Consider the following 26,403-nt stretch of genomic DNA (forward strand, 5'->3'; position numbering starts at 1 on the left):
TCATTGTCAATGTTATCACATTTATATATTTTGTTAATGAGTAGCATCTACAAGTGAACAATTCCGCTGTAATCTCCTGGTGACTTCTGCGAATACCGTAAAGGAAGGGTATTACGATGTAATGAAGTCCCACTGCAGTCCGCGTTTATCCAGCCGGCCTCAATCTCTTGTGTCACACTTGGGCAACTGAGCTTTTAGAGAAGATGATGGAAAACTGTTCAGTGTACTCAAGAGGAAAAAAAGTCAGCTCTTAGCTTTGCCCTTTTTTGCAGGAAGTCGTCCTGTTGCCTCAAGGTATTTGTTAATTATTTCTTCTTGGGTACTGGGCAAACATGGCTGATATTTACTGTATTCCATCGTATATTCACCCTTTCCCTGAAGAATTAGAAAAAGAATAATCAAAGTTAGGATGCTAAACAAGTAGCCATTCTGCAGGCTGCCAGGCCATAACCTGGGAAGTAAACATGCAACAGTAATTTACAATGAAGTATACAAACACTGTATACGGAGGCATGTATTTATGAGATACAAAAATAAACAATCAGTATCTGAACATTGTTTCGTTGATACAAGATTATAAATCTGCCTATAGTTTCCATCCCAGGGTGACAATTCTGCTTGAAATCTGAAAACAATTATGGTATTAGCAATAATCCATTCAAATGCTCACAGAATACACGTACTTGTATGTCACATGAGATAGGAAACAGCAAATTATTAGTAAAACACAAAGAAAGTGCCTCACCCGATTCAAATGCATCTAGGAATTAACGTATAACCATAGAAGCGCATATTGTTAAAAAGGGACATCTTATTAATGCAAGCACTGCTTTCAAAAGTCTCTTAGCTTGCATATATTTCTTGCATATATTTAAAACTGAACATAAGGAACATGGAATAGTTTTTGCAATCTGTGAATTTAATACCTTTATTAGTATTTACCACTTCAAATTATTTAAGACTTATCTCCTTATCTGCCCCAAAGTATAAAAGAAATCTTTATCCTGAAATGACATAGCTAATGATGGCTAAAATAATTAAAAAGCAGTTAAAGTAACAGTAATAACCCTAAGGTTATTTCCCTAGTCTGCATTGGTATTTTGATTTTTATCTCTTTTAAGGCTACTTATGCTATGTATATGATGATGCAGATGAACACATTTGATTTACAGAAATAAATATATTACAGAAATAAATGTATTATAGCAAAAAATACTAGGAGTACTCACCTCTGTACAAGACCTCAGCTCAGTGGCATATCCAAACATATCGTTCAGTGGCACCTAAAAACCACACATATTAAGCGTATTATTCTTGTAGTAGGAACAATGAGTTTTTCCACCCATTTTTGGTTACCATTCAATTAATCTTTGTTATGATATGTAGAGCCAGTTTGTAAAATCTGGTGTTCTTTGTAAACAGTACTGATTTTGCTAACTTTTTTTGTAAACACCCCTTATTGCAACTAATGAATACTCACAATGTATACTCGGCAGGAAACCCCAAAGATCTCAGAATATACCAGATACTGGAATATCCCAAAGTCAGAATACACCAGACACTGGAATATCCCAAAGTCAGTAATCTGCGTTACCAAGCAAGAATGTTAGACATATCTCAAGACTGCAGCTTTTAAACACACTATACTCTTCAGAGCAGGAACGGTGCAGCACGTGGTTTGCCATTAGCTAGGCTTTGCTGAGATGACCTACCCTACAACCGTTGTTAGAAACACATTTCATATGACCTAACATGAAAACGAATGCGTTTTAAAAGGGACACAAAAGGCCTGGAAGACAGTCGTTGCATGCACCTCCAATTATTAATGTCTCCGGGTTAACAGCTGAAGGAAGACAGTTGACAAAGGACTCGGACTCCCTTAACTTTGCGCGGCTGTATTGCTGCACAGAGTTTGTTTCACTATGAAGAAGCACAGCTGCCCAACCTGGCTCATTAAAGCGGTCCTGCTAAAAAACTGAAGCGTGGGCAGGGGGAGTCGATGCAGCAAACAGAGGATTAGGCTGAACTGTGAGAAACCTGAGCTCTGTTCCTTTCTCTGCCACTGTAAGGTATCAGGTCAGTCAGCTGGCTTCTCTGAAGCAAGACAGATCTGGAATAGGCTTACATTGCGCTGTATACATTGTGTACACTGTACACATAGACTGCATTGTAATATTACATTTACATTGCACTGCTGAGTTGAAAATTAACGTTATGCATGTCCACAGCGTAACCTGGCTACAAGTCAGTAAGAAAAACAGAAATGGAGCTAAAAGGCAATATAGGAAGGGGAAGAGAAAAAGGTCAAGAACCAGTTAACAACACACACCTCAGCATATAGAGTAAAGTAACCCTCTGTGCCATCTTGTCCTGTGATCACTCCATGACGGCGATTAATGCCAGCTATTACTGCTCCTTGGAATTCAGTGGGTGCCATCACCTCCACTGCCATAATGGGTTCAAGTATACGCACAGAAGCGTTATCCATAGCTGGGAGGAAAAAGAAAAAAAAACATTAATTAAAATACCCATAACTCTGCACCTTAAATGATCTTTACTTTGGCCTTGCAGGAAACCAAAGTGCTGCCACAGACTTACAATGCGAAGGCCAGAAGTGACAGCTAAGACAATGTGTTTTCCATTAGACCCACTGACCCTAACAGTGAACAGTAACATATTACTCATGCAAGTTGTGTTCTGCAAGACCATATAAATTAACTTTCAGCTAGATTCACACGCAGCTAGACAAACTGGAGAACAAGCCTGGTATCATTCAAGATACTCCTACGCATAGCTATGAAGTGTCTTTATGGCTAATGCTGAATGTTTCTTACACCAATGGGGAAAGGGATATTACTGCTTTGGACTTCCAGCTCCTCTACCTTCTGTTTCAGAGATCATAACACTGGGAGGCACGCAGTTTGATAGAATGTTATTTTCTTGCTTCTATAAAGATGAAGCTGTTCACGTTTCTTTACTGTAATCTAAGAAAGAGTTTCTTATTTCCTTCATCCAGCTACAATTAGGTTGCCTTCCTCAAAATTCCTTTTAATTCTTCCATTTATTCTGCTCTACGTAACTGGCCAACAAACTTTGAACGTATGTATAGATACACTGGGCAACAAGTGAACCTTAGAAAATGAGACTGTTTAATTTGGCTCCAACAGTGAAGAATCCAGTAGGACTCCATATTCAAATGACTAGCTTTATACCTTGCTTCAGAGCTCCTTCTCCTGCTCTGATGAAAGAGATTTCATTAGAATCCACCATGTGATGAGCACCATCCTCTAGGACAAATCGGACTCCAGATATCCTGTGCCCTGACACCGGACCTTTTTCACAGGCATCGCGGAATCCCTGTCACATAACATCTCAAAGTCAGCAGCTTTCAAACCAAAGCGAAGCTTTAAAAAACAGCAGAATTAATGACAGACTATGAAAGAAATAAAACAAAACAAAACTTTCACCATAGGTAACAACAATCACACATCTCGACAATGAACATTCTCGTTTGATAAGATGACAACAGACTACTACATAGCGGGGAAAACTTTTCATTTCCAAGCATTTGAAAACTTTGTACTGTCATTCTTCAATTTGATATCACATGAAAACAGAAATCGGATCAGAAATTGAAGACAAGAAATGCGTTCAGGATTTTGTTTTGTGAATGAAGCCTGACAGTAACTGAAAGAAGGCTCTATGTGGAGAGCAACTACTTTAAATACTCGATCGGAGAAGAAAATTAAGACTGCATGTTTTTCCAGCATTTGGCAAAAAACGTGAAGTGCTGTATCACAGAAGAATGACAGAATTATTTTAGTTTATTACAGAAATCCAAAAACGGTGCTAAGATGGCGATTAAAAGGTATTATTTAAAGCAGTATGTGATAAACTAAACAGTTACACCAACAGAGGCAGACATATGAGAAGCCCCCAGAGGAGGTGAAAAAGAAAGAACACTAGATAATTTATTCAGGAAATCTAACTTAACTGCAGTTTCTTCTATAAATGGTCTCTGAGAAATAACACAAAAATTATGTAACATGTTTCAGAATTAGAGATTAGGCTCACGTGACCACAATCAAAAGCAGAAGAGGGGAATAAAACACCAGAGTCAAAGGAGGAGGTTTGTTCTACTGCAGGAAAGGAAAGCCTACCTTTTGCATAGAGACGCTGCTACGGAAATAGAGCTAAGCGCACGCTAGCAAAGAAAACAAACAGCCACTGCTAAATTAAGTGGAAAACCTAGGAATGTAGGATATTAAGCAAAAACACATGAAGTGGATTCTGCTTCCACTGAAGTAATGGGAAAAGTCTTCTTGCCTAGGGTAAGACAAACACAGCACATGTTGACAGCGTAGCAAGAAAAAGACAAGAATCAATACTCCTTATGTCATACACACGCACAAAAATCACAAAAGGCTTCATACCTTTTCAACAGCAGGCACAAACTGTTTTGGGATATTTGTGCCAATAGTTCTGTCTTCGAATTCCAACTTTGTGTAGTCCTCAGGATCCAGAGGCTCAAGAACCCCTATAACTTTACCATATTGGCCTGCCCCACCGCTCTGCTTCTTGTGTGTAAATTCAAACCTACAAGCAAACAAACCAACCCAGAGCACCACGTTACTCATTGCACAAACAATGCTCTAACCACAGTTCCACAAGGCAAAATTTCTCATACTCCAATTTGCTTTATTCCGTTTAGTTATGTGTAACCAAAAGGGCTACACGCTGTAACCGTGACCGAAAGAACAGTGGAGAATATTTAGCTTGTTTTAAGAGGAATTCTAACCCCTCTCAATTCCTCTAATTTCAGTTCTTGCTTAAGAGAAAGAAGTTTCTTCATCTTGTGAGCTGGAAACTAAGAGACTGCGATGATGTAATCAAAAAAAAAAAAATCCGGCACCACAACAAAAAAATGCAACAACAGCAACAAAAAAACCCACAACGATAAAACCCCAGAAACCTCCCCTGGCTGCAGCAAGTGACACTACTGCTGCCTGTTCACCTTCACACTCGCGTCTCTTTGCTGAGCTAATTAAGAGCGAGATTTCTTTTATCTGCACGCGTGCCAAGTTTCCTCCCGCAAAGTACAGTGATGGCAGCACTTGCCCTGGACAGGCTGAGGGGAACCTCGGCGAGGTGAACCACCAGTATCCGGCTGGGGGGGTGCGTGTGTGTGTGTGTTTGTTTGTTTTCCCCGTGAACCCGGAAGGAGGGCGGCTCCCCCCGGCCGCGCTCACGCCCCGCCCGCGGGAACGGCGCTGCCCGCGCCGCCATGCAGCAAACGGAGACGGAGCCGCCGCCGCCGCCCGCCGCCGCCGCCCGCCGGGCGGCCGCCCTGGCCGCCGCCTGCCTCAACTACCGCCGCGGCGGGCCGAGCCGCGGGCTGGCGCTGCGCGCCCTGGCCGCCGCCGCCGCCGCGCAGGTGAGTGGCCCGGGCCGGGAGCCGGGCGGCCGCGGGCGCCCCGCCTGGGGCCGCACCTGCCCGTGCCACGCGTTTCCTTTTCCCGCCTGGTGCTGCGCTCGGCGAGGCGCGCCCAAGCGTGTTTAAACAGGAAAGCTTGTGAGATGTCAGCAGCCTTCAGTCTGCTGCGGATAGCCTTCGGGAGGCTGCTCCTGCTGCCGGCAGCGGGACGGCAAGGCGCTGCGCTTGCAGCTGACTTGTGCTCAGGGGCTCTCTCCACGCAGGAGATTTAAAGAGGAGGAGGAGGAAATTACATGCCCGCGCTGCTCCCATCTCTTCCCGTTGACTTTGCTCTAAATTTATTACCGCACAGTTACATGATTAGCAATGGACAGCTGGGCTCTATCACACCCTCTTATGGAAACATCTCAGCTGACCTCTTGGACCTTCTTCCTGCCTCGCTCCTCAAGAGATTCGCCCCTTCCCAGCCCTTGGCCAGGGCGAGCCCCCCGCTCCCTGTCAGCCTGCCCCCGCAGCGGCACCGCAGCTGGCCTGGCCTAAGGTTAACACGCGGCCAGGCCAGGTTAGTGCCTGCGCCCCTCGTGACTGTACTGTTCCTGCTGTACAGGATGTTGTAGTTAAGACAATAAAAATCAGCACAGAGACCCTGCTGTGGCTTGGATTATTTAAACCTGTCTGTCTAATCTTGTCTTCAGAATATTACCAGACGGGACTGGAGGGCCCTAGCGGAGATTCACCCTAGAGACTAACTTTAGGATACTGGCACTGCCACCTTCAGGTAGAAGGTCTCTTTTATGGGGTGGTAGGAGAGTCTCTGTGAATTCACGAGACCTGTCACTCCCAGGCACGCGCTCAGTCTTCTATCTCAGTCCTGCTGATAGACATCAAATTGCTTCTCCAGCACAACACGATACTCTTATTTTCTTCTCACAAAGAGGGAGATAATTCCTCAAATGAGCAGGAGAGGATCTGAAAGTGTTTCTATTGTTTTCTACTACCAAAGATTACATTAATACTAAACATGAATAAACCTGGTTATTATCTGGTTATTTGCTTTATGAATTGTGGGCAACAGCTTAGCTTATCTTTCATGGACAGACTAATCAGCAGACAATGATGAGGGCAAAGCCTTTTAAAACAATCAACGGCACGTCCTAAAAAACCCCCTCAAATTATGCCTCTTCTGCAGATAGGGAAAATTGAGATTAAAAGCTACCTTTGGATCCTTACACCCTTCGGCATGGTCTTTGCTGTGATATATACAACCTCACAGCTGAAAAGCAGGCTGAAAAACAGGCTCTGTCTTGCAGAGACCGTGCACCTCTTCAGAAGTCTTTACTCGATGCAGAACTACCGTTGCAAGTACCGTTGCTACTACATCAGCACAGGGAGATTAAAACACACATCAAGTCTTGCGGTACAGGTTTAAATAAGGTCTGTTAATGACAGCCTTGCTTGAGGCCCTAACTGTAGTACAGGTCTGTGTCACCTGCACTGCAAGTACAAAATACATTTTATGATCTTGCCCATCTTGACACTACTGCTGCAGTAACTGTGCCCTTCACCATGCAGCCAATAGTTCAGTCAAGGAATCAGTCCCTACGCAAGATCGGAAGCCCGCTCTGTTAGGAGGATGGATACTCTTTTGGTTACTACCGGGGTAGACCAAACTCTCACCACTCTCTCTTGATTGGCCAGTGAACCTGCTATAGAGCACAGGTTACAGCAAGACTAAACTCCTTGCTTAGGTCATTATTTTAGATATCCAGCACTGTAGAAGGACATAATACAATGTGCAATATAATGCAAGATGTACTCAATAAAAGGAACCCAATGAAGACTCTCTTGTCTCAGTATTTAACCAAGCAGCAGTTACGGAAGAGAATCATATTGTGATCTCTAACATGGGAGTTAAGGAGTATGCAAGACTGGAAATGGATTAGAAGATACCTGATCAGATGTTACATCAGGCACATATTAAATGAGTAATCCTAACATGGTGGGAGGAAATAATAGTATAGTCCTGCTCTACATCTGTGTTACAATGACTGCTGCAGTATATTTCACACAAAGAATTAGAATCTTTTCCACAATGCAAAGTAGGTCAGTATTACAAAATATATATTCTTAATGTTTTCCTCATTTAGGACATCGACAATGTTGGACGTAAATACCATCTGAAATTGGTGTTGGAAGACATCCTTGAGAAAGTGAGTTCAGATTCATTTAACCAAAATTCTATGGGCAGAAATTGGCACTCCTGACGTGTAATAAAAAGCCAATGCTTCATGCTGCTGATCCTAGCTGAGGCCAGGAGGCACACATTTAATACTTCCATTGTGTTTCAAAAATTTTCTGTGTTGCAAATCAGGTGCAAAGAAAAAGAAAAGCAAAAAAACCCGATGAATCTCCCCCAAAAGGGAACTATCAATTTCTACACCACAAAAGCCCTGAATAGTATCTGCTGCCTACCACCGTGACAAGGGAAGATATTTGAGGGCTGACAAGGACATTTTGGCATCATTCAGTTTCCAATCAGAGTTATTTTAACCCATTTCTCCAACTGAGGAACACAAGCAAGAAAATTACCTTTAAAATATATTCACATAGATGCTATCAATTTGATTAAATAATCCCAGTTCTCTATAGGTCGGCAACTCCATGAAGAAAAAAAATAGATTTTACTAGTGTGAATTAACAATATTATACATGTATTTACTTAAATATTAATACATGTGATTAACTCTGTGACAGGACAATATTGTTAACTGCACTGCTGAGGTTCTTTATCATCTGGTCAACAAAAATGCTGCTCCAGATGTACACCTTACAATTGAAGGAGAACTTAAGAACACTGATGAACAAGATAACATATTCTACAATCGAATCAAGAGCCTGAAAAAAGAGCTTGTGGCACAAAACATACCAGGTACAAAGAAAGGGGTGGTGGAGGCAGAAGTTATTGAAAGCATGTCCTCCGTGGCCAGAAGCAAACTGCAGCTAAAGTAGTGATGGTCCATGAACGTGGGAGGGAGCCTATGCTATACCGGCCAGGACAGAGGGGGATCAGGCTGTTAGTCCTACTCGGATCTACTTTCTCTTATTCATATATACAGATGCGTCTACTATACCAGCCAGGACAGAGGGGGATCAGGCTGTTAGTCCTACTCGGATCTACTTTCTCTTATTCATATATACAGATGCATCTACTTTCTCTTATTCAACATCGTTTGTCAATGACAACATTACCAAATTCATTCATTAACTCTAAAATCCAGAATTGATTTATGATTTGCATGTGATTTTTTCCCTGAACATCCCCTATTACATCTGCTTTATCAACGCAGCACTCACTGCGGCGGTTTCTTGGCACAGTGTATCAGATGCCCTGACCGTAGTACTCAAGTCTGCTCTTACCTTAGAACAACCCTTGTCTTGAAGATGTTACAGACCATATAGAAACAGTGAGCAGTGGCAGGCAGACAGACACAGTGGTGACGTAGCAGCTATTCTAAGGTTATGAAGGAGGCCTGTGACACAGCAAGGGACACGAGCCAAGTCTCCTAACTTTTAGCTCCAAACTTTACTCATTACACTGTATTATTAATGACTGCAACTCTATGAATCTTGCTTAACGTGTATTATTTGTCATCTTTGCCAGACAGCCACGGCAACGTGTCCCCAGAAATGGAACCCATTAGACTGCTAGCTCATGTTGCCTCTGGGTACGTGGTATGGCAGAACTCTACTGAAAATACTCGGTACGAACTTGCCCAGATTAAAGACGTGAAGCAAGTGGTAAGTTACCATCAGTGCCCAGCAAGAAAAATAACTTTTGTGGCAGATACTAGACTACAGCTGTGGTTAAGTTCTTAAGCAAGAAACCTCAACTGCGTCTGGATTTCTTGTCTGGTTCATTTCTAAGCCACTGTTTGCTTTTTGTTCCCCCCACCCATTCACACTCTAGCAAATCCTGCTTTCACTGATGACTTGAATGTTTATTAGATCGTTCCTTCTCTTCATAGGTTTTGCTTATAGATGCTGTATATTCTTGGCCACAACACTATTTTATGCTTGTCAGTTGCAAAATTGACTTTTCCACCTGGAGGTCAAGGTCATCACTTTGATTAGACTCTTGTATTACTTTCCCACCTTTCATCTATAGTCTCCTGTATGCCCAGTTGACAGTATTCTTGCATCTGCACAACATACATTGGAATCGTCTCCTTTATCTTTTGAGCTACACTGTGATCACTCATGCTCCCTCTGATATCTATCGAAAAGCAAATCACAGTCACAGTAATACTGCTCGACATCTCTGCAATACCCAAGCCTAAAAAAATAGCAATGGGCTGCATCTCAACTTCAATAAAACACAATCTACACTGCTTTTTGTTTGCAGCATTCCAGTTTCCAGCCATTTCTTAGTTCACCTCAAAATGCTAATCAAGAAAAAAAGTACTGATTTAATTTCACACTCTTAATATTAGCTTTTTTACTTTGCTCTTCCCAAACTTACTTTAAGCTTAAACTTAATTTTTAGCTGAACTATTTATACTGAAGAAATACTGCTTTTTTTTTTTAATGACCCATTTAACAATTCCTATTACACTTACTTCGGTGATAGCTTTCTGCCCGATCTGAAAAGTTCACTCAATTGGAGAAATGCTTCTAGACTTATATTAGTACAGTAATCATTGCTTAAAGTTTATGATAAGAAAATAGTATTCAGGAAAACGTGTCACAAGAAAGGAAGGGAGCAAAATACCTCAGGACAGAATAATTTACGTTTGAGTGATTACAAATACTGTGTTTATACTGAGCAGATCTGGATTTGTCATTAGCTGCCAAATCAATAGGCCTTGCAGACTTTTTACCTGGAATAGGCTTAACTGATAAGCACCTTGTTTTCAGAAAAGTTTCTATAGGGACAAAAGCTTTTTTTTTTTTTTTTGAATTAAAATAATTCTATGGATTCTCCAATTCTTCTCTCCTCTACTTGGAAAAAACATGGTGGGAATTAAGAACAACTCCTAAAGCGATGGTTAATTTCAAATTCAAGGAAATTTAGTATGTAGGTTAGAATAAACAGATCTTCATATGTAAAAAACCCAGTATATCAGGAGTCTTCAGAATAAACTTCCAGGGCCCAAATGTTTGGCCACTCAAAATAGCCAATGAACTTCCATGAAGCTCTGGATATGAAGAAAACGCAGAAACTCATTCTGAGAGCAACATTTGTTAATATTTTGCTCCCTCTGATAGCTACCTGAAAGCAGATCACAGATGCTGTAGGGCTATGCATGGGCAAGATTTAAAAACCCCATTTAACAAACTAGATGAATTTAAGGATAGAGAAGGCAATACGCTATTAAACTAGATCACTTTGTTGATCACACCAGTGACTTTTTCCTTTTCTGTTGTCTGAAGAATAGATACACATAGGGTATGTTCCACAGGCCAGCGGGTATTCTGTTGCTCGCACAGCCACTGATAACTTGTTAGCCACTGTAAGGCCTCTGGAGTGCCCTGCAAGTCTTACCCTATTGACAATTTTATTTAGGACTATTTAGGCGAAACTAAAGAACCATAGGACTATACAGCCAGGTTTTCCCTTTCCAAATTTCCCTCTCCCTTTTCCCTTTCCTTCCTCAAGTTGGAAAAAAAATCTAACTTCAAGGCAGGAGTTAGCATGGTTTCAAATTTTATATTCAGTCTCTCAAATGCAATTTTGGAGTTCACGGAAATACAAAACAGTATCTTTTTGTTATGTTATAGTGAGTATACTACATCCGCTTTATTCGTTTATATAAGCTGCCAGTTTCATCTACCAAAGGGTTTTTATTATAACAAAGAGAACTGATTCACTGCTCTTAAGGGGCAGGGAGGATAAAGAACACCAAATTCAGCCCTTTTCATCTTGTCTTTCCAGAAAAGAAGTGATGAGTACCTTGAATTTGACTACATGGTTCTACTTCATGAATTTGTGTCCCAGGTAAAGTCTTATTTCTAAAAATAAAAAACGTCTCTTTTTGCTTCAAGACTGCCAACTGCGTAACCTCCAACTCAGGACATAGGGATAACGAGGCATTCACAGGTCTGATGCCTGGAGGTCAGGTAGCAAACTGGGTGCGGTTAGGGCAAAGAGCACCCATCTGTCTCAGCATTCTCTGCTTCTGCCCCAGGTAGGCAGGAGACAAATCTCTCACTTGCCTCAGGAGACTAATTTTCAACTGATCTGGGCCCTTTTTGTGAATGGCAGAGGTTCAATATATGATCTCTTCTATTGGGAGATACTATCGCCAAACTGGCCAGGGCTAAAGGGGAGAAAAAGCTGCAGCATCCTGGGCTGCTTAACTGCATTCTACCTGGAGCTGCAAATAGAGCACTTCTCTATTAGAGGGACAGCAGCGGAGGACCAATACACAAAAGCATCATCTACTCCAATTGTTCCCAGAAGAGAAGGATACAGAGTATAGCACAAGCAGCAGCAGCTCTGGTTCCCAAAATAGCGTTTGTGTTGTATGTTATTCTCCATTGCAATATTGGCATCTGGGCAAATGTTTTCATAAGACACTGATGCAGAGGAATTGAAAGAGTTTTAGATCAGAAGCTCTCGACTGTGTGACTCCCTGTAATAAGTCATCCACTGATAACAATGAGAGATTTCACTCCTACTCCTAGCTTCACTGTCTCCTCCTCTATTGTACTTTCAGTGAAGTTGGAGCATCTATGATGCTTTAGTTCCTCAGAATTTTCTGTGTAGAAAAACTCCTCAAAAGTATTAGCCACTGAATTTCAACACAAAAGTATAGGTGCTTCATTGTGCTCCATTTTGGGAGGGAGGGAGGAGTGTCCCAAGATATCTGCACTGCTGTTGACAAGAGGGGTAATCCTACACCGATATACTTGAGCTATAAAACTAGCCTGTAAGAGAGAAACTGTGTAGCTGCAGCAGAATAGAACACAAGACAGGCTAAAAAAAGCTTGAGGGAGAACTCTGAGAGCTCAACAGGACCGCATGCTATGCCGCTTACTCTGTGCTGTTACTGGTGCTTGATCAAGCTAGTTGAAAATTAGCCCAGGTATGGCTAAATTACAGCAGTCAATTCCAGTTCAGTATTGTTCAAAGAAAATACCTTCTCGCTTTCTCCAGTGCACCTTTTACTTTCCACCCACAGGAGATTATTCCCTGGCAAATGACAGTTCTCTGGCACCCACAGCATGGTGTTAAAGTAACACAGAACAGCCGTCAGCCAAAGCATGCAGAGTACTAATGGAGCTGCTGGCACTACAACGGAAGAAGCTGAAATGCTACAAGTGTTTGAAGGGAGGCAGATAAGTAGATGGGGGGCACACAATCAAGATACAAAGAACAAGTCCTTGCTCAGTAATACTTTTCCTGTACGTTTTGCTTTGATGTAATAACCCAACAGTCATTTTATCTGCTGCATAATCAAATGCTGTGTCAAAATTAATAAAAAAAAACTCTTGTTGCTCGAAAGAATACTTACTGCACAGGTGCAGAGATGTTCTCTCTGAAGGCAACTTTCGGCTTTCCCATGGTGCAAGGACAGCCATATTCTCTTTCCATTCGCTGCAAAAAAAAAAAAAAAAAAAGCAGAATGAAATTCAGAACTGTTCCTATACATTGGCAGTGTTTTTATTACAGATAAATTTAAAGTGAGAAACTTGCTCAGGGTTAACCAGTTCTTTTTGTTTGGGTTTTTTTTTTTGGGGGGGGGACGGGGGGAGGGAAGGAGATGTTATGAGCTATTCACTGTCATTCTACTGTCATCCTTGTTTAGGGGCAATAGCTTTAGATATTGGGCAAGGCAACAGCATAACTGCTTTATTCAAGTTAAAGTTTTCCAAGACAAAACCCATCTTTTCTTCATTCTGTCAATCTTTCAGATACATCTACTCCGTTAGACTGAATTAGAGAATAGATATTAGCTTGAAAGAAATAAGCAGATCATTGTAAGTAAGTATCCCTACTGCATGCATCACCTCTTATTATGGAATTACATACATATAAAAGTACAGAAATAGAATTATTCTCCTATAGGAAATGGTTAACAGTAAAATTCATTATAAGCAAAGGCTGCTAAAGCAAAACGCAATGCTTAATACAACATTTCTTGTACCAAATTGGATTTGTACCGTTGGTTTTGTACCAAAAAGTAAAAGTATTCCAGACTGAAGGTTCATTTACGTAGACTACAAGCCTTCAAAATAGAACCATTAGGGAGAAAGAATCTTCAAGAGTTGACTAAGAAGTTAAACACTTCCCCAAGAAGCTGTTTACATTGTTCACATTAATGTCACAGTGCTTTCTGTTAGAAAGGCCTCAAAGTAGTTGCCGTATGATAACCTTGATTTACCACTAAATCAAGGGGAGTTGTTATCTCCAAACAATCCAGTAAGTTTGATGTGAGCTTAAGGGCCCAACTACAAAATCGGGCCTACAGTCTGGCATCAATTAGCCCATCTGCAGATAGATTTTGGCAAAGCAGTGCAACATCTCAGGCAGAAAGGAAGGAGAGCTCTTGGTCGGGAAGCTATGCAAGAACGCAGTCCATGGAACCTGCTTTCAGAATTACCTGAGCATAGATTTCCAAGTGGAGTTCTCCCATTCCAGAAACAATGGTCTCTTTGCTCTCATCATCAAAGTGGACTCTAAAGGTGGGATCTTCTCTCGTAAAGCGGTTCAGGCCTTTCGAAAATTTATCAAAGTCATTCTAAAGCAATTACACATGCAAAGAAAACGTTAATTCAGCCTCCGAAAGTCACACAACAAAAAAGGCCTCAAGTTTTCCTGCCAACTGCTTAGCACTTCTACCCTCATGAGGTTATTTTCTGAGGCCCAGCCAAAGACTTATAACTGCATTTATTCTTCCAGCTCCTGGACGCTGCTGAAGTTAGCCTGGCTGTCTGTAAGCCTGATGGAACAGGAAAATCCCTTGGGTTTAGCTTATCTCTACTTGTCTTACGGAAAACAGAAGTAAATACGTTTGAATTCGCTATTTCAAGTCCATGTTTACTTAGATTAAAGACATACAGCTTCCCTATGGTTAAGTGATACCATCTAAGATCAACTGATGCGTTAAATTATCTGAGTGATATGTTCTTAAGCAGTTTGGACAGAATATTTTAAAACACTACTCATTTTAGCCTATATGAATCTGTATTTGCTTGCTAACCTGCACAAAGTGATAAAAGCAGCAGAAAAAGGCAACTCAGACAGAAAAAGGTTAATTCATAGGCTCCTACCTTGTTGGAAGGCTTGATAGCTACTGAAATGACAGGATCAGGGATGTGAATTGATTCCTGTAATGGTTATAAAGGAAGAGATATAATTAGGTTGCACTGCATCTGGTGATGTTGTTTCTCCAGAAAAGTCTGATCACAGGAACCCTAGGTTCCAAACAGGCATATCTGCTCTACTTATCTAGCTTGTGTCTAATACCGTACTGAAATGAAATCATGTAATCCTCCTCAGGATTACCAGGCTATTACCTAATACTTGTTGTAATGCCAACCACAACATATTAATACTATTTCTTGGATGCAAGTTGATCTCTGCTGGGAGTTGACACTAGACACTGCTTCCATATTCTAACGTCTGATTTTGTAAAGGTACATATAAATAGAACAGATAGAGCTGCATCTACAGATACATACCTCAGTACTTTTGGGACAACAGCATCCTCTCAGTATTCAGCCACATATTAAGAGAAAAGAGGTAATAATGGTCCTGACACCCCAGAAATGTTTGTTTCACAACAGCTTGCTAAAATTGAAGTAACATATTTGATGCCAAGTGCAGTAAATGGGTGTGTCTCTTGCATACACCATACATCTACATGTTCAGGCTCCCTGAAGTATAACAAACCATCCCAACAATTATTTGCAGTTGTACATACATCAAAGAAGTATTTAAACTGAACAGGAGATTAAAAACATTTAAGAACAGAAACTTGGAAATTCCAATGCTTGATGAAGCATACAGATTAACAGGTGTACTTACCATGGAAATGTCAGTACTAGTTTTATCAGTGAACGTATCCCCACTAGCACAATCAATGCCAAACAATGCACATATGTCTCCAGCATAAGCTTCACTTACATCCTTAGGAAGAAAAGGTGCACTATTCAGATATTAGTGAGAGACATTAGTATATTACAAAGATATAGCAAGACATAAACACTGTGCTTAAAAGCCCAAAGTTAAATTCCTTTGAAAATTCCAGCTTTGATAAAGTGCTCTGTAAACTTTCTATTTCTTCAAAACAAATGCACAAAAAGGAGACCTCAGCTTAGATACTAACTTATCCTCGTGTAGGGATGTGAAGCAAGCAACATACTGTTTTCAGGCAGTCCTGACCCAGCAATAGAGTTAAGGAATTTTGAACAGGGTAATGCTTGCAGCATTTTAAGAATCCATTTTCAGTTGTATTCAAAAATCACATGGAAGAAATTTTTGTATGTATTTTGCCCGTCCTATTCCCCTTCTCCTTCAAGTAAGGAATACGCAGGGATAATACCACAGCTGGCTTTCTTAGGCCATCACCTCAAAGTCATTTTATAATGCTTCTTAAGAAAAGACTCTTCCACTGAAGTGGAAATAAACTGAAATCGCCTTCAGGGTATTATTAGAGAGCTCTATTAAATATTAAAGACAAACATGAATTAACATCAATGGCAAGAATTTGCCATAGATCACATTGTTCAGAGATAATAAACTAGCTTCTCACTTTTCAAATAACATTGACTCAAAAGGTGATTAGTTTGCCGCAAATCTACTTCTCACACTTACCTCCATGTTGTCTGAATGCATACGAACAAGTCTTTGCACACGCACTCTCTTCCCAGTCCTAGTGTTATAGATATAATCGGATTTTTTCAGCATCCCCTGATAAATTCGAATATAAGTCAACTGCCCGAAACGGCCAGCCTGAAATGAAAATTAATTGAAATTCATTAAAAGTCAGGTATAATCCTTCTGGCAATCAAGACCACCACTATTCTAAGCATGCTCTGCACTGATAGACCCAATGATTCTACTCTGAATTTATATATTAGACATGTAAATGAAATTTTGTTTTAATGTAGTCTCAGCTTTTGCTTTACCCTGGGATGGAAACTGGGCATTCCTCGCAATTTTGTACTTTGCCAATTTTAGCAGTCCTAAACCTTCCCAACAAAGGCATACAGTAACTAGAAACTTGGCTGGCCGTTTTCTATATGGAAATCCAAACTGCTACTCTCTAGGTAGCAAACAGCCTGTTTGGTTAAAACGTCGTATTTTTACCTCTTCATCTCTCTCACGTTCCATCTTTTTCACCTTCAAACAGAAATAAGATCTTCCTCCAAAATCATTTGAAATATGCCAACAAAACCTTCCAAACTTTCAGGTTTTAGCTAAGAAAAATCTGAAGTATTTGAGGCACATAATCCATTTTTAAACTTACAGATTTGTGATGTTTGATACACTTGATACATCACAAATAAATGAATCTCGACATGTTTTTTTCTCCTTCAAGGTTAACACAAGGTGAATACAAGTTTAAGTCTCTCAGCAGAGCTCAGGTACTGGTAGCATAGCAAATTTGCAAACAATTGAAGTCAGTCAGTTATTTCAAGTCCTGGGCCTGCGTTCTCTAGAAACTGTTAGCTTATAGCTTTACCACATACCGTGCGACCAAATAACAATGCCATCACATGCAAAGACACATTTAAACACCAAGCTTTAAAATGGGAACTCTAGAGTGCTCTTCCCCCACAAACTAACAACCATCACTGCATAAAGGCATTTCCTGGTGATCAGTGACAGCCTACTAATAGTAGCAGGCTGTACTCGCTCAGTGCAAGCAAGACTTAACAGACACCAACAATTGTAGGAAGTGCTCTCCTTCTCTACTGTTTTTGCTGCATTAGAAAGAGAAAAACGTAACAGCTTACCTCCAGCTTAAAAGCAAGGCCTATAAAAGGTTGGGAATTGTCTCGAGAAGAGTTCAATAGGAACTTGGTTTTGTCCTCAGAATCCCTTAGAGAAAGGGACAGAGAGGGAGTTAATGTTACGAAGCAAATACCGGCAGCCTCCAAACATGAGCTCAATCCTGGAAGGTCCCCCTTCAGTTCCACAGAAGTTTATAATACAGAGTTACAAGGTGCTCTCGTACATTTATATATATATATATATGTATATATGTATATATATGTGTGTGTATATATATATATATATATGCGGCTCTCGTACATTTAGCAAGGATCTCAAACTGAAGCAGATCCCAAAAAGGAGCTTCAAACTATGACGTTTATCACTACTCCCTCCCTTTATCCAGTTACATTTTACCACAAAAGCAATTAATTGTACGTTCAGCAACTAATCATATACACGTCATACCTCATGAGCAAATCGAGTTTTAGAGTGAAAAAATTCTTAAGTTCTGGACCATTTATTGTCAATGGCAAACACCAGTGATGCCCACAGGCGTAGGATTTCGCACTGATTACTCAACCCAAGCACCATCCTTAGACAGACACACAGTTATGGGCCAGACCTGTTTGTGACTGAGGCCCAAAGAGTCCCAAAAGTACTAATCATAGCTCAGAGAATAACTAAACTTGAGTGACCTGTTTAGACTTCCAAGATTTAGTTGATATAAAGAATGGAAGTAACAAGACTGTGCCTTACAGGTACTGTGAAGGTCATTTAATTGAAGGCACTATGGTGTTTCTGCTCCGTATAAAGACTTCAAAAAAAGCATCAAGCTCCACAGCATGTCTTCTGTGGAGCAGAAGTATCATGCCTGTGTTGTTCTGTTCTTGCACGTGCAAGACGGAACCTTTTGTTACACAAAAGGTAAGCACGTTATATAATTTGAATTGCAGCTTCCAAGTCACAAAGTCAACTTGTCAGTACCAGCAGATATACAAGAAGGCATATAAAAGACAATGGTGTAGGGAGCTGTTGCTGTAAGTGTTGCTTTGCAACTGCATCTTTGTAATAACCCTAAGAAAGATTACAATCTGGATGCAGAAGTGTAGGGAAGAGGCACTGAAGTAACTCTTCTGACAACACTCCTGAACCACACTAGAAGGCTTAGCCAGTTGCGGTAGCAGACGTTAAAGACAGCAAGGGGCACAGCAGGGGCTAGGACTCAAATGAAGTTTCAGATGATCACTGAGAGGAAAAGGTGTAAACTGTATTTATTAGCATCATCTCTATTTGGCTACCACTATAACGTCTGAGCAACTCATATGCATAAGCCATGACTGGAACGTTAGGGGCTATTTACTGGCTCTAATGTTGGGTTTCATGTTTCTTAACTGTGAAGGCGCATCTACCTTAACAAGCATGTTCAGATGAATAAAACATCAGCTAACATATTTTTAGATGAGCTCTCTGCTCTAATGTAGGCATGGCTTTAGGGGGTTACCATTAATTTATAAACAACTACCTCATCAGATAACAATTCTTCACACCTAACATTCAACAAGTGTTAGAAGAACAGGTATAAACAGTATCTCTTGAACAAGATGAGCTCTTGTAGTTTTTTAAATGATGTGCAAAAACTATGATCGTATTGTGTAATGCAAATGGTAAATGATCATGTATTTTGGTAGTACTGTTTCCTGCTACATGTTACACTGCTTTGCAACCTGATTCCAAACCTTACTCTATATGCTTATGAGTATACTTACGCCTGGTTAAGCATTGCATAGTTCTCAACTTCTGAAGGATTTGGCAGATACTCTAAGACAGCATCCAGCAATGGCTGTACTCCTTTGTTCTTCAGAGCACTTCCCACAAGTACAGGGGTAAAGGACTTCTTCAGTGTTGCTCTTCTGATTGCAAGCTAGAAAAGTATCAGTGCATTACTCTCCTTCTGCAGTAACTTCAGGAGTCAGATGCAGTACTAATCATATAGCATTACAGATGCCATTCTCTGTCTTTACTGGTTATCTTCGCTCCTGGAGTAAAGCAGCTGCCCGCACAGTCTCCTGTAGAACCCCCCCACACCAGAGCCTCCCATGAAAGTTGCTCAATAGTTGTCTAGAGAAGTTTGAGGATTTTTGCTTCATCTTAAATTCAACTTAAAATGAATGAAAATACATAAGCTAAAACATAACGATAACCCCCAAAATTTAGAAAGAGATTCTTGATTCTATATTGATAAAGTCATGATTCTTCATTTCTGTTTTTAGGTCTCATTTCCCTTCCATTTCCCCTGTTTATTGCATTGGAAAACAATACATATTTAGATTTGAGAAACTAAAATGAGATGCTTTGACATCTTTAAAGCTCTGTACAGCTTTTCAGAAAAAGAAAGGTAGAGAAAGGCTATTTGGAGAATGTTCATGCTGAATGAATCATCACTCTTACTGAAAAGAGTTTTGACATCGCCACAGAAGAACCTATTCACGCTCTTCTGCAGACCTGCTGAAGTGACACTGACTATCTTGGGAATCCTTCCACGACATACTAGTAAACATAGTTAAGATAAACTAACTGCACAACAACCTCATGCTTATTCAGTGCCTTTCACCCAAGCATCACACAACACTGCAAAACACAGCTGAGGGCCAAAAGCCTCCAAAACAGCAATCATAGCTGTCTTCATCAAAGATGTAGAAAGGTGGACAAAAGCTAACTGCTTGCCCCCTAAAAGATCAGTTCCTGAACCCAGGATCACTAACCTGGTCTCACCTCTCCCTGCCACTAGAGGATGCTATCTGCCCACATCTACAAAGGCCTTCACTCCAAATGAAAGCAGTTGCTGTCTTTGGTAAGCTAAAAAATTGAGTTCTCTGTAAGCACATTAGCTGACCTGGGAGTTTAATTCAGATACAGAAGGCTAAACAACTTTTATAGCTAAGAGACAGCAATTCAGAATATCTAAGCCAAAAACTGTTAACAAAGAGAATAAACTTTGAAAAAGCAAACCGATTTAGAGGAAGAACTTAGAAAAGGATCTAGTATTCTCAAACTTAAAAATAAATGAATAACTGTTTCCTTAAATTTGTTGATTTAATGACTTTGCAAAAGCAATGCAAGGATAAAACTCCCCACATCAGCCTTTCTGCTCATCCAGCCCATCTCTTTTCCGCACTCCGGTGCGCGTGGAACATATTGCCGTGCTGATGCCCAGGGTTCCTATTTTGCCACGTTGTTTTCAAATGAAGCAACAGGGCTGCAACTGATCATCAACAATTACCTCAGGAAAAAAAAAGTCATTTTATTTTTGTATAAAGACTATTGCTACTGAGGGCCCCACTGAGCAGCTGGGGCCTATCAGTTGCTTGAGTATAGCATTTTGGACAGTAGCACATGAAGTGTTTGTTTAAGCAGTTGATCTTTAATGAACATCATATGCTAAGACTGTGACCTCCAGGAGTGATACCTAGCCTCACTTCTATGAAAAGATATTTTCAGTGGAAACTTGGCTGCTGGCCACTGAAAGAAAATCCATCTTCAGGGACATATTAATACAAATTAACCTGCATCTTCAATGCTACAGCCATTATAACTATAATTAATTGGCTTTCAGAAGTGGGAAGCAGAGGCATGCTGAATAAACCAATTCATTTTTGCAACCGATTTCCCTCTCAGCAGGAGCTATTGAAAATAGCTTCCTGCTGGAATCTCTCACCTCTTAGAGAAATACAGTGTAGTCCCATCTGTATTGTTCTCTGCTCCAAGTGGAAGTTAGATCCTTACAGGTATCCTATATATGCTACTATATTTTGTCTTTACCAACTAGAAAAGGGCGGCTTTGCAACACGAACAGCTCATGCTTCATAAAATATTACTTCATTACTGGAAATGCCAAATAACTAAACCCCTGATTACTGGAGTAAGACCTACATTTGCTTAGCGCTTCTGAAAAAAGCCTTGTGCTTTCACGTGTCAAGCCAAGCTGAGATATACAGATTCCTCCATAGTCCTACAGACTTGAAGCACCAGTAAATCACCCACACAGCCACAACAAACTTTTCTTTTTGGTAACGCTAAACCCCAGATATGTTGTAAAGTTAAAAGTGATCAAAGTTTAGGGGCTATGAAGGTTTAATAAATAAACCTTAAGGGGCTCCGCAACGCACCTCAGCTTTATGTGACTGCCAGGCTTCTATATCTCAAGAGATATAGCAGGCAACTTCTACAGGAAAGAAGGCAGTGCAAACCTTGACAGGAGAAGAGAAAAGAAAGAGTACTGCACAGGGGCAACCAGGCACTGCTAAGGAGCTGAATACTGACAAGAGGACTTAAATATCAAAGCTGTGCTTGAAGTAAAAATCTCAGTGATCACGTCTGAGTTCAGCTCAGCTGGACTTTCAGGCTCCACTCAGTGAAATAATTCCTGCTTATAACGTTTAGGTTTGAACTCAGCTGTCTTCTTCAGCTGCCAACTGAAGAGCACGGCTGCACACAAGCAAAAGGAGGTGGCTAGTGCCATGCCACGTAGAGGCCAGGCCCCAGTGAAACTCTGTGCACCACCACTGCTCAAAGGCAAGCTGCTCCAGCTACGACAGTGGCTCTCCAAGAAAAAGCAGTCCGCCCAGGAGGTTTATCCCACTGCAATAGACTTTCTAGACATCACTTTTTTAAAATCACATTTAGCCATCGGTCCCTGTAGGAGTTGGAATCTTCAGTTAAGTAGTAACTATTAACAGCAGGCACTAGAAGATTATTGCTTAAGTTAATTTCTCTTGACAGTGGCAAAAGGTGATGGCAAACAGCACTGCAACAAGGGGCAACACACAAATCTTTGCACCAAGCACGCGTTAACGGGAACCTAAATGGCCATCACCAGGACAAAAAGGGCAAAAAAACCAACCAAGCTGCGATCTAGCCTGCAAAGCATACAGCCCTCAATATGGTTCAGCCCCCAATATGGGTCTCTCACACTACTGGCCGTCTAGAAAGACACAGCCCAACAAATTGCTATGTCAACAACTGCGTATTATTGTCTTGAGTTTATCTACTCTGTGGGGCTGTATGGTAAATGTAAGCTCGCTTAGCACTTCTTCGGTAAGGGTAAGTGCCCTCAGATTACCTCACACTTATGGCACTGTAAAAGTGATTACGTACCTGGTACAGGCTATCTTCTAAAAGCTTCGCTATCCCAGTGTTAGCACATCTATCTAGACTAAAGCTAATACCATAGTAACTCAGGAGGCATCATTAGGCAACTTAGGGTCCTTAGAGGAGGCAGTATGCCCAGACTGTCAGATTTGTCATAAAGCAGTCTAAAATGTGGACTACGCCTTAGTCTGCTCTCCAGACTCCAATGAACAGTGTAAGCTGATCTTATCCTGGAGCAAACAGTAGCTGAACTTGCAGAAAGGTTGCACAACTGCAGCTGAGTTTCCTAAGCCTCCCTATCACCTTTTATAATGTGGATGTGCACTCAAGGTAACAGTGATGTCCAACTGCCACAAGAACAAATAATTTTCAGTCTGTGGCCACCTGCTGTAGGGCAAACGGTGCTCTTCATTACTTCTATGAGCATCCCTTTATGTTGGAATGTCTTTTGCCATGCAATATCCAAAGCATTTCATAAAATAAATCATGCATCAATTTTTCCCTCTTTCAAGAAATAGAATTTTCTTGTTTCCTGAAAATTGTATTTTGGCCAGGATTCATTTCTTTGGATTCTCAAAAAAGGTCACTCAAATTCACTTTTAGAGTACTGGTCCTTTCACCTTAGATGGATGTAATCAATGCAAATGTAAAATGAGGCCAGATTTCTTATGCACAAAGACTTGAAGTAAGTCACATCCAGCAAGTTGTAGCATGAATAGGCAACGGAATGACACCCCCCCCCCCAAAATACTACAAGTATTTTAGAGACATTTGCTTGTCTCCAAGGAGCACAGAAGCTCAGAATTTCCAGTGCAAATCTACCAAGAGATCTAGTGACCAAGGTCTTTAGTGCCTTCAGTCAAATTAGTTCCCTCCCCTCCCTTTTTTTTTTTGAAAGCCCACTAGCGCAAATTGCTTTTATAGAAGGAAGAGCTCAAAAAAATCAAGGGTTGAATGGGCTCTCCGCTGGGAGCAAACTGGGAACCAACCTGTAGTAGGTGACACTCATACAAGAGGACTCAGGCACACAAAATTTCTTCAAGACTTAGAAGTTTTCTAGGGGAAAAAAGGACACATTGCTACAGGAACAAGGACCACCAAACGTTACCTTCAAATCAGCAGCTGTAGGAATCTTTTCTTCCAAAAACAGTTCCCCAAGCTGATCATCTGAGTTAGCAACACATTCGATCAATTCTCGGCGTCTTTCTGCAGCCTCAGCTCTAAATTCAGCTGGAATTTCATCGTATCGAAGAGTCTGGCTAAACAGATGTAAATAACGTAACTACTCTAAGAAAATACTGTATGAATCAAGCTTTGAATCACTAATGATTGTGATGACCAGCCTGATCAAAAAAAAAATCACCACTGACATGGATATCAAAAAAAAATCACATAAGAATGTCAACTTGGTATCTTTGATGCTTTAGCAGGGAAGGGTTTCTTCCCGCTCACGGCAGGAGTTTGCAAAGATGCAGGATAACCTGTTCATCAACCTCACCCGCATCTTATCTTCCCCCTGGTCAATCTCATGTCAAAACACACACTATCGGTGCCAGCCACGAAGCAAGTCTCCTATTTCTCAGGGAAGCAAGTGTGTCTGCCATCCCTTCATACTCCTGCAGTTAGCAAACAATTCATGCTGCAGGTACCAGCTGCACTGAACTTGACCCCGCAGAATTATTTTGCTGTAACTTGTAGAGCTGAAAGTTGATACCTTAGCCCGAGGCACAAGCAACATCCCTAATTTCCCAAATAGTGTTTTCTTTCATCAGCTATAGTTTTCTGCATTTCAGCATTACCTATACAAATAGTGGCTTCAGCATAAGGAATATTTAAGTTACAACACTTACCCAAGTGCACCATCAAAATATATAGCTCTTTCTTCAATAAGGTCTATAATTCCTTTAAAGTTTCCCTCCAGCCCAATTGGAATCTGAACAAAAGCTGCGTTGTGATTTAACTTGGATCTGAAAAAGTGAACAAATATAAATTAGCTCAAGAAAGGCAGCAATTAGATATATGTTATTATATATTATGGAGAACATATTATATACGTTCTCCATGAAGAACATCCCATTCCTACTATGTTTCACTAAAATCGATGTATTTTGCTCCTTCGACAGTGCCAGAATCTACCAACACAGATGAAAAATGTCTGGTTGCGTTTTAATATATCTACTGGTTTCAGATCAATTTCTTGTTTATGGGAGTTGCTTCTCTCTCAATGCACATGAATGCATGCATCGCATGGATGAAATTACAAACAGAAAAATAAGAGGTAAGAGGCAGGCAGCATTTCTTGTGTCTGAACTAGAAACTGTCCAGTCTTGTGTCATCTCCCTGCTGTGAGTCACAGTACACCTGCTACCAGTATCCAGGAAAAATGAATATAAAATATAAACTGCCTCCAAAGATAGTTCCATCATCAAAATAAATGCCAGACTCCCGACTCTCAGACTCCGTTGAGTCTGGGCTGACACTAACATTTGTTTTGCTCCATTTTCTTGGGGAAAAATGGATAATTGTTATAGGTTAGATTAAGATTTAACCTCAAAACATAGATTATCCTCCAAGCTGCAACTACAGACTCCACAAGAGAACTTTTTTCAATATTCTAGCGTTAACCTGCTATGTGAATAGTTTAGAATTATTTCACAACTAATTTAGAGTGATAAATACCTCAACTGTTGTACTGCTCTGTTTGGACTAGAGCCCAGTCTGTCCAGTTTATTGATAAATGTTAAAAATGGCACACTGTAGCGTTTCATTTGCCTGTTCACGGTTATTGTCTGGCACTGAACTCCTCCAACAGCACAGAGAACCAGAATAGCTCCATCAAGGACTCTCAAAGATCTTTCCACTTCAATTGTGAAGTCCACATGTCCTGAATAACAAAAAAAAAAGCCGTTATTCATGATAAAAGGTAATACGGAATTGTCTTCTCACAGCTACAGGAAAAAACAAGATCCAATCAAATCCGTCTTCAGCTATACAAGAAGAGCCACTTTAACCCAATTCAAGTGACTAATGGACGCAAAGACAGTATCATAGTCTTTGTATACATGAAGGAACAGCGATCTGAAAGCGTTCAGAGCTTTCAGACACACTACCTGGTGTGTCTATGATGTTGATGTTGGTGTCCTTCCACATGGTATACGTTGCCGCAGACTGAATCGTGATTCCACGCTGTCGCTCCAGTTCCATAGAATCCATGATGGCTCCAACTCCATCTTTACCTTTCACCTTAGAAAAAAAACATGTATATATGAGTCCAAGAGAGTCTACTGAGAATTTTACATGAGCAGGAGTGAGGCTTTATACAGTGAGCATCACCCTTCATGCTGGAAAAAGGCAAAGTGGAATCATTTGCTATTCCTGAACCACAAACAAGTTTGGAATTTTTGGCCGTTTCATCTGCAACTTTAACGTACTTTGCCCTTCTGAGGGTCATTCCTGGAAAAGGTTATTGAAAAGATGCAGCAAATTCTGCTGCACTGCAAATTTAATGAAATAACACACCCACAGCTAAAAATTACATTTCTCACAGTCATCTTTGACCATATCAAGAGCAACGTCTGTCTGCTGTCACGTATTCACCAGAGACGGGGAGAAATAAGTCTTAAAAGTTTGATTTTAAGCGTTTTGAAAGCAGAGGGCTGCAGCGAGCGAGGGGCGCGCGGGGAGCGCTGGCGCGTGCCGGCCTGCCCGGACAACGGACCTCGTGCATCTGCGCTATCCTGCCGGTGTAGAAGAGGATGCGCTCGGTCAGCGTGGTCTTCCCCGAGTCGATGTGGGCGGAGATGCCGATGTTGCGGATCCTCTCGTTGGGAAGGAGCGCCGAGGAGCACCGCCGACAGGCGCTCAGGAGAAGCTGGGA

General features: G+C 40.9%; 2 protein-coding genes across 3 annotated transcripts in view; one reads left to right on the top strand and one right to left on the bottom strand.

Annotated features, from left to right (window-relative positions):
- GFM1 (G elongation factor mitochondrial 1) overlaps positions 1 to 26,403 on the bottom strand; it is a 27,436-nt gene continuing 1,033 nt past the window's right edge. For both annotated transcript variants that reach the window (XM_068954949.1, XM_068954950.1), the window contains exons 2-18: positions 26,245 to 26,397; positions 25,637 to 25,769; positions 25,206 to 25,410; positions 24,377 to 24,493; positions 23,635 to 23,785; positions 19,145 to 19,299; positions 17,399 to 17,483; positions 16,254 to 16,391; positions 15,465 to 15,566; positions 14,708 to 14,764; positions 14,038 to 14,175; positions 12,949 to 13,031; positions 4,434 to 4,596; positions 3,213 to 3,357; positions 2,330 to 2,490; positions 1,230 to 1,283; positions 1 to 375 (exon numbers count right to left, since the gene is read on the bottom strand). In XM_068954949.1, the coding sequence (XP_068811050.1) occupies positions 244 to 375; positions 1,230 to 1,283; positions 2,330 to 2,490; positions 3,213 to 3,357; positions 4,434 to 4,596; positions 12,949 to 13,031; positions 14,038 to 14,175; positions 14,708 to 14,764; positions 15,465 to 15,566; positions 16,254 to 16,391; positions 17,399 to 17,483; positions 19,145 to 19,299; positions 23,635 to 23,785; positions 24,377 to 24,493; positions 25,206 to 25,410; positions 25,637 to 25,769; positions 26,245 to 26,397 (2,172 nt within the window). In that variant the 3' untranslated portion in view covers positions 1 to 243. The remainder of the gene's footprint in view (positions 376 to 1,229; positions 1,284 to 2,329; positions 2,491 to 3,212; positions 3,358 to 4,433; positions 4,597 to 12,948; positions 13,032 to 14,037; positions 14,176 to 14,707; positions 14,765 to 15,464; positions 15,567 to 16,253; positions 16,392 to 17,398; positions 17,484 to 19,144; positions 19,300 to 23,634; positions 23,786 to 24,376; positions 24,494 to 25,205; positions 25,411 to 25,636; positions 25,770 to 26,244; positions 26,398 to 26,403) is intronic.
- LXN (latexin) lies at positions 5,270 to 12,950 on the top strand. Its single transcript, XM_068954958.1, has 6 exons — positions 5,270 to 5,434; positions 7,582 to 7,644; positions 8,189 to 8,363; positions 9,096 to 9,232; positions 11,367 to 11,429; positions 12,616 to 12,950. Exons 1-6 carry the CDS (start codon positions 5,285 to 5,287, stop codon positions 12,709 to 12,711), a joined length of 684 nt encoding a protein of 227 aa, XP_068811059.1. The 5' UTR covers positions 5,270 to 5,284; the 3' UTR covers positions 12,712 to 12,950.

This window comes from Struthio camelus, chromosome 9, assembly GCF_040807025.1.
Source record: "Struthio camelus isolate bStrCam1 chromosome 9, bStrCam1.hap1, whole genome shotgun sequence".
Taxonomy (NCBI): domain Eukaryota; kingdom Metazoa; phylum Chordata; class Aves; order Struthioniformes; family Struthionidae; genus Struthio; species Struthio camelus.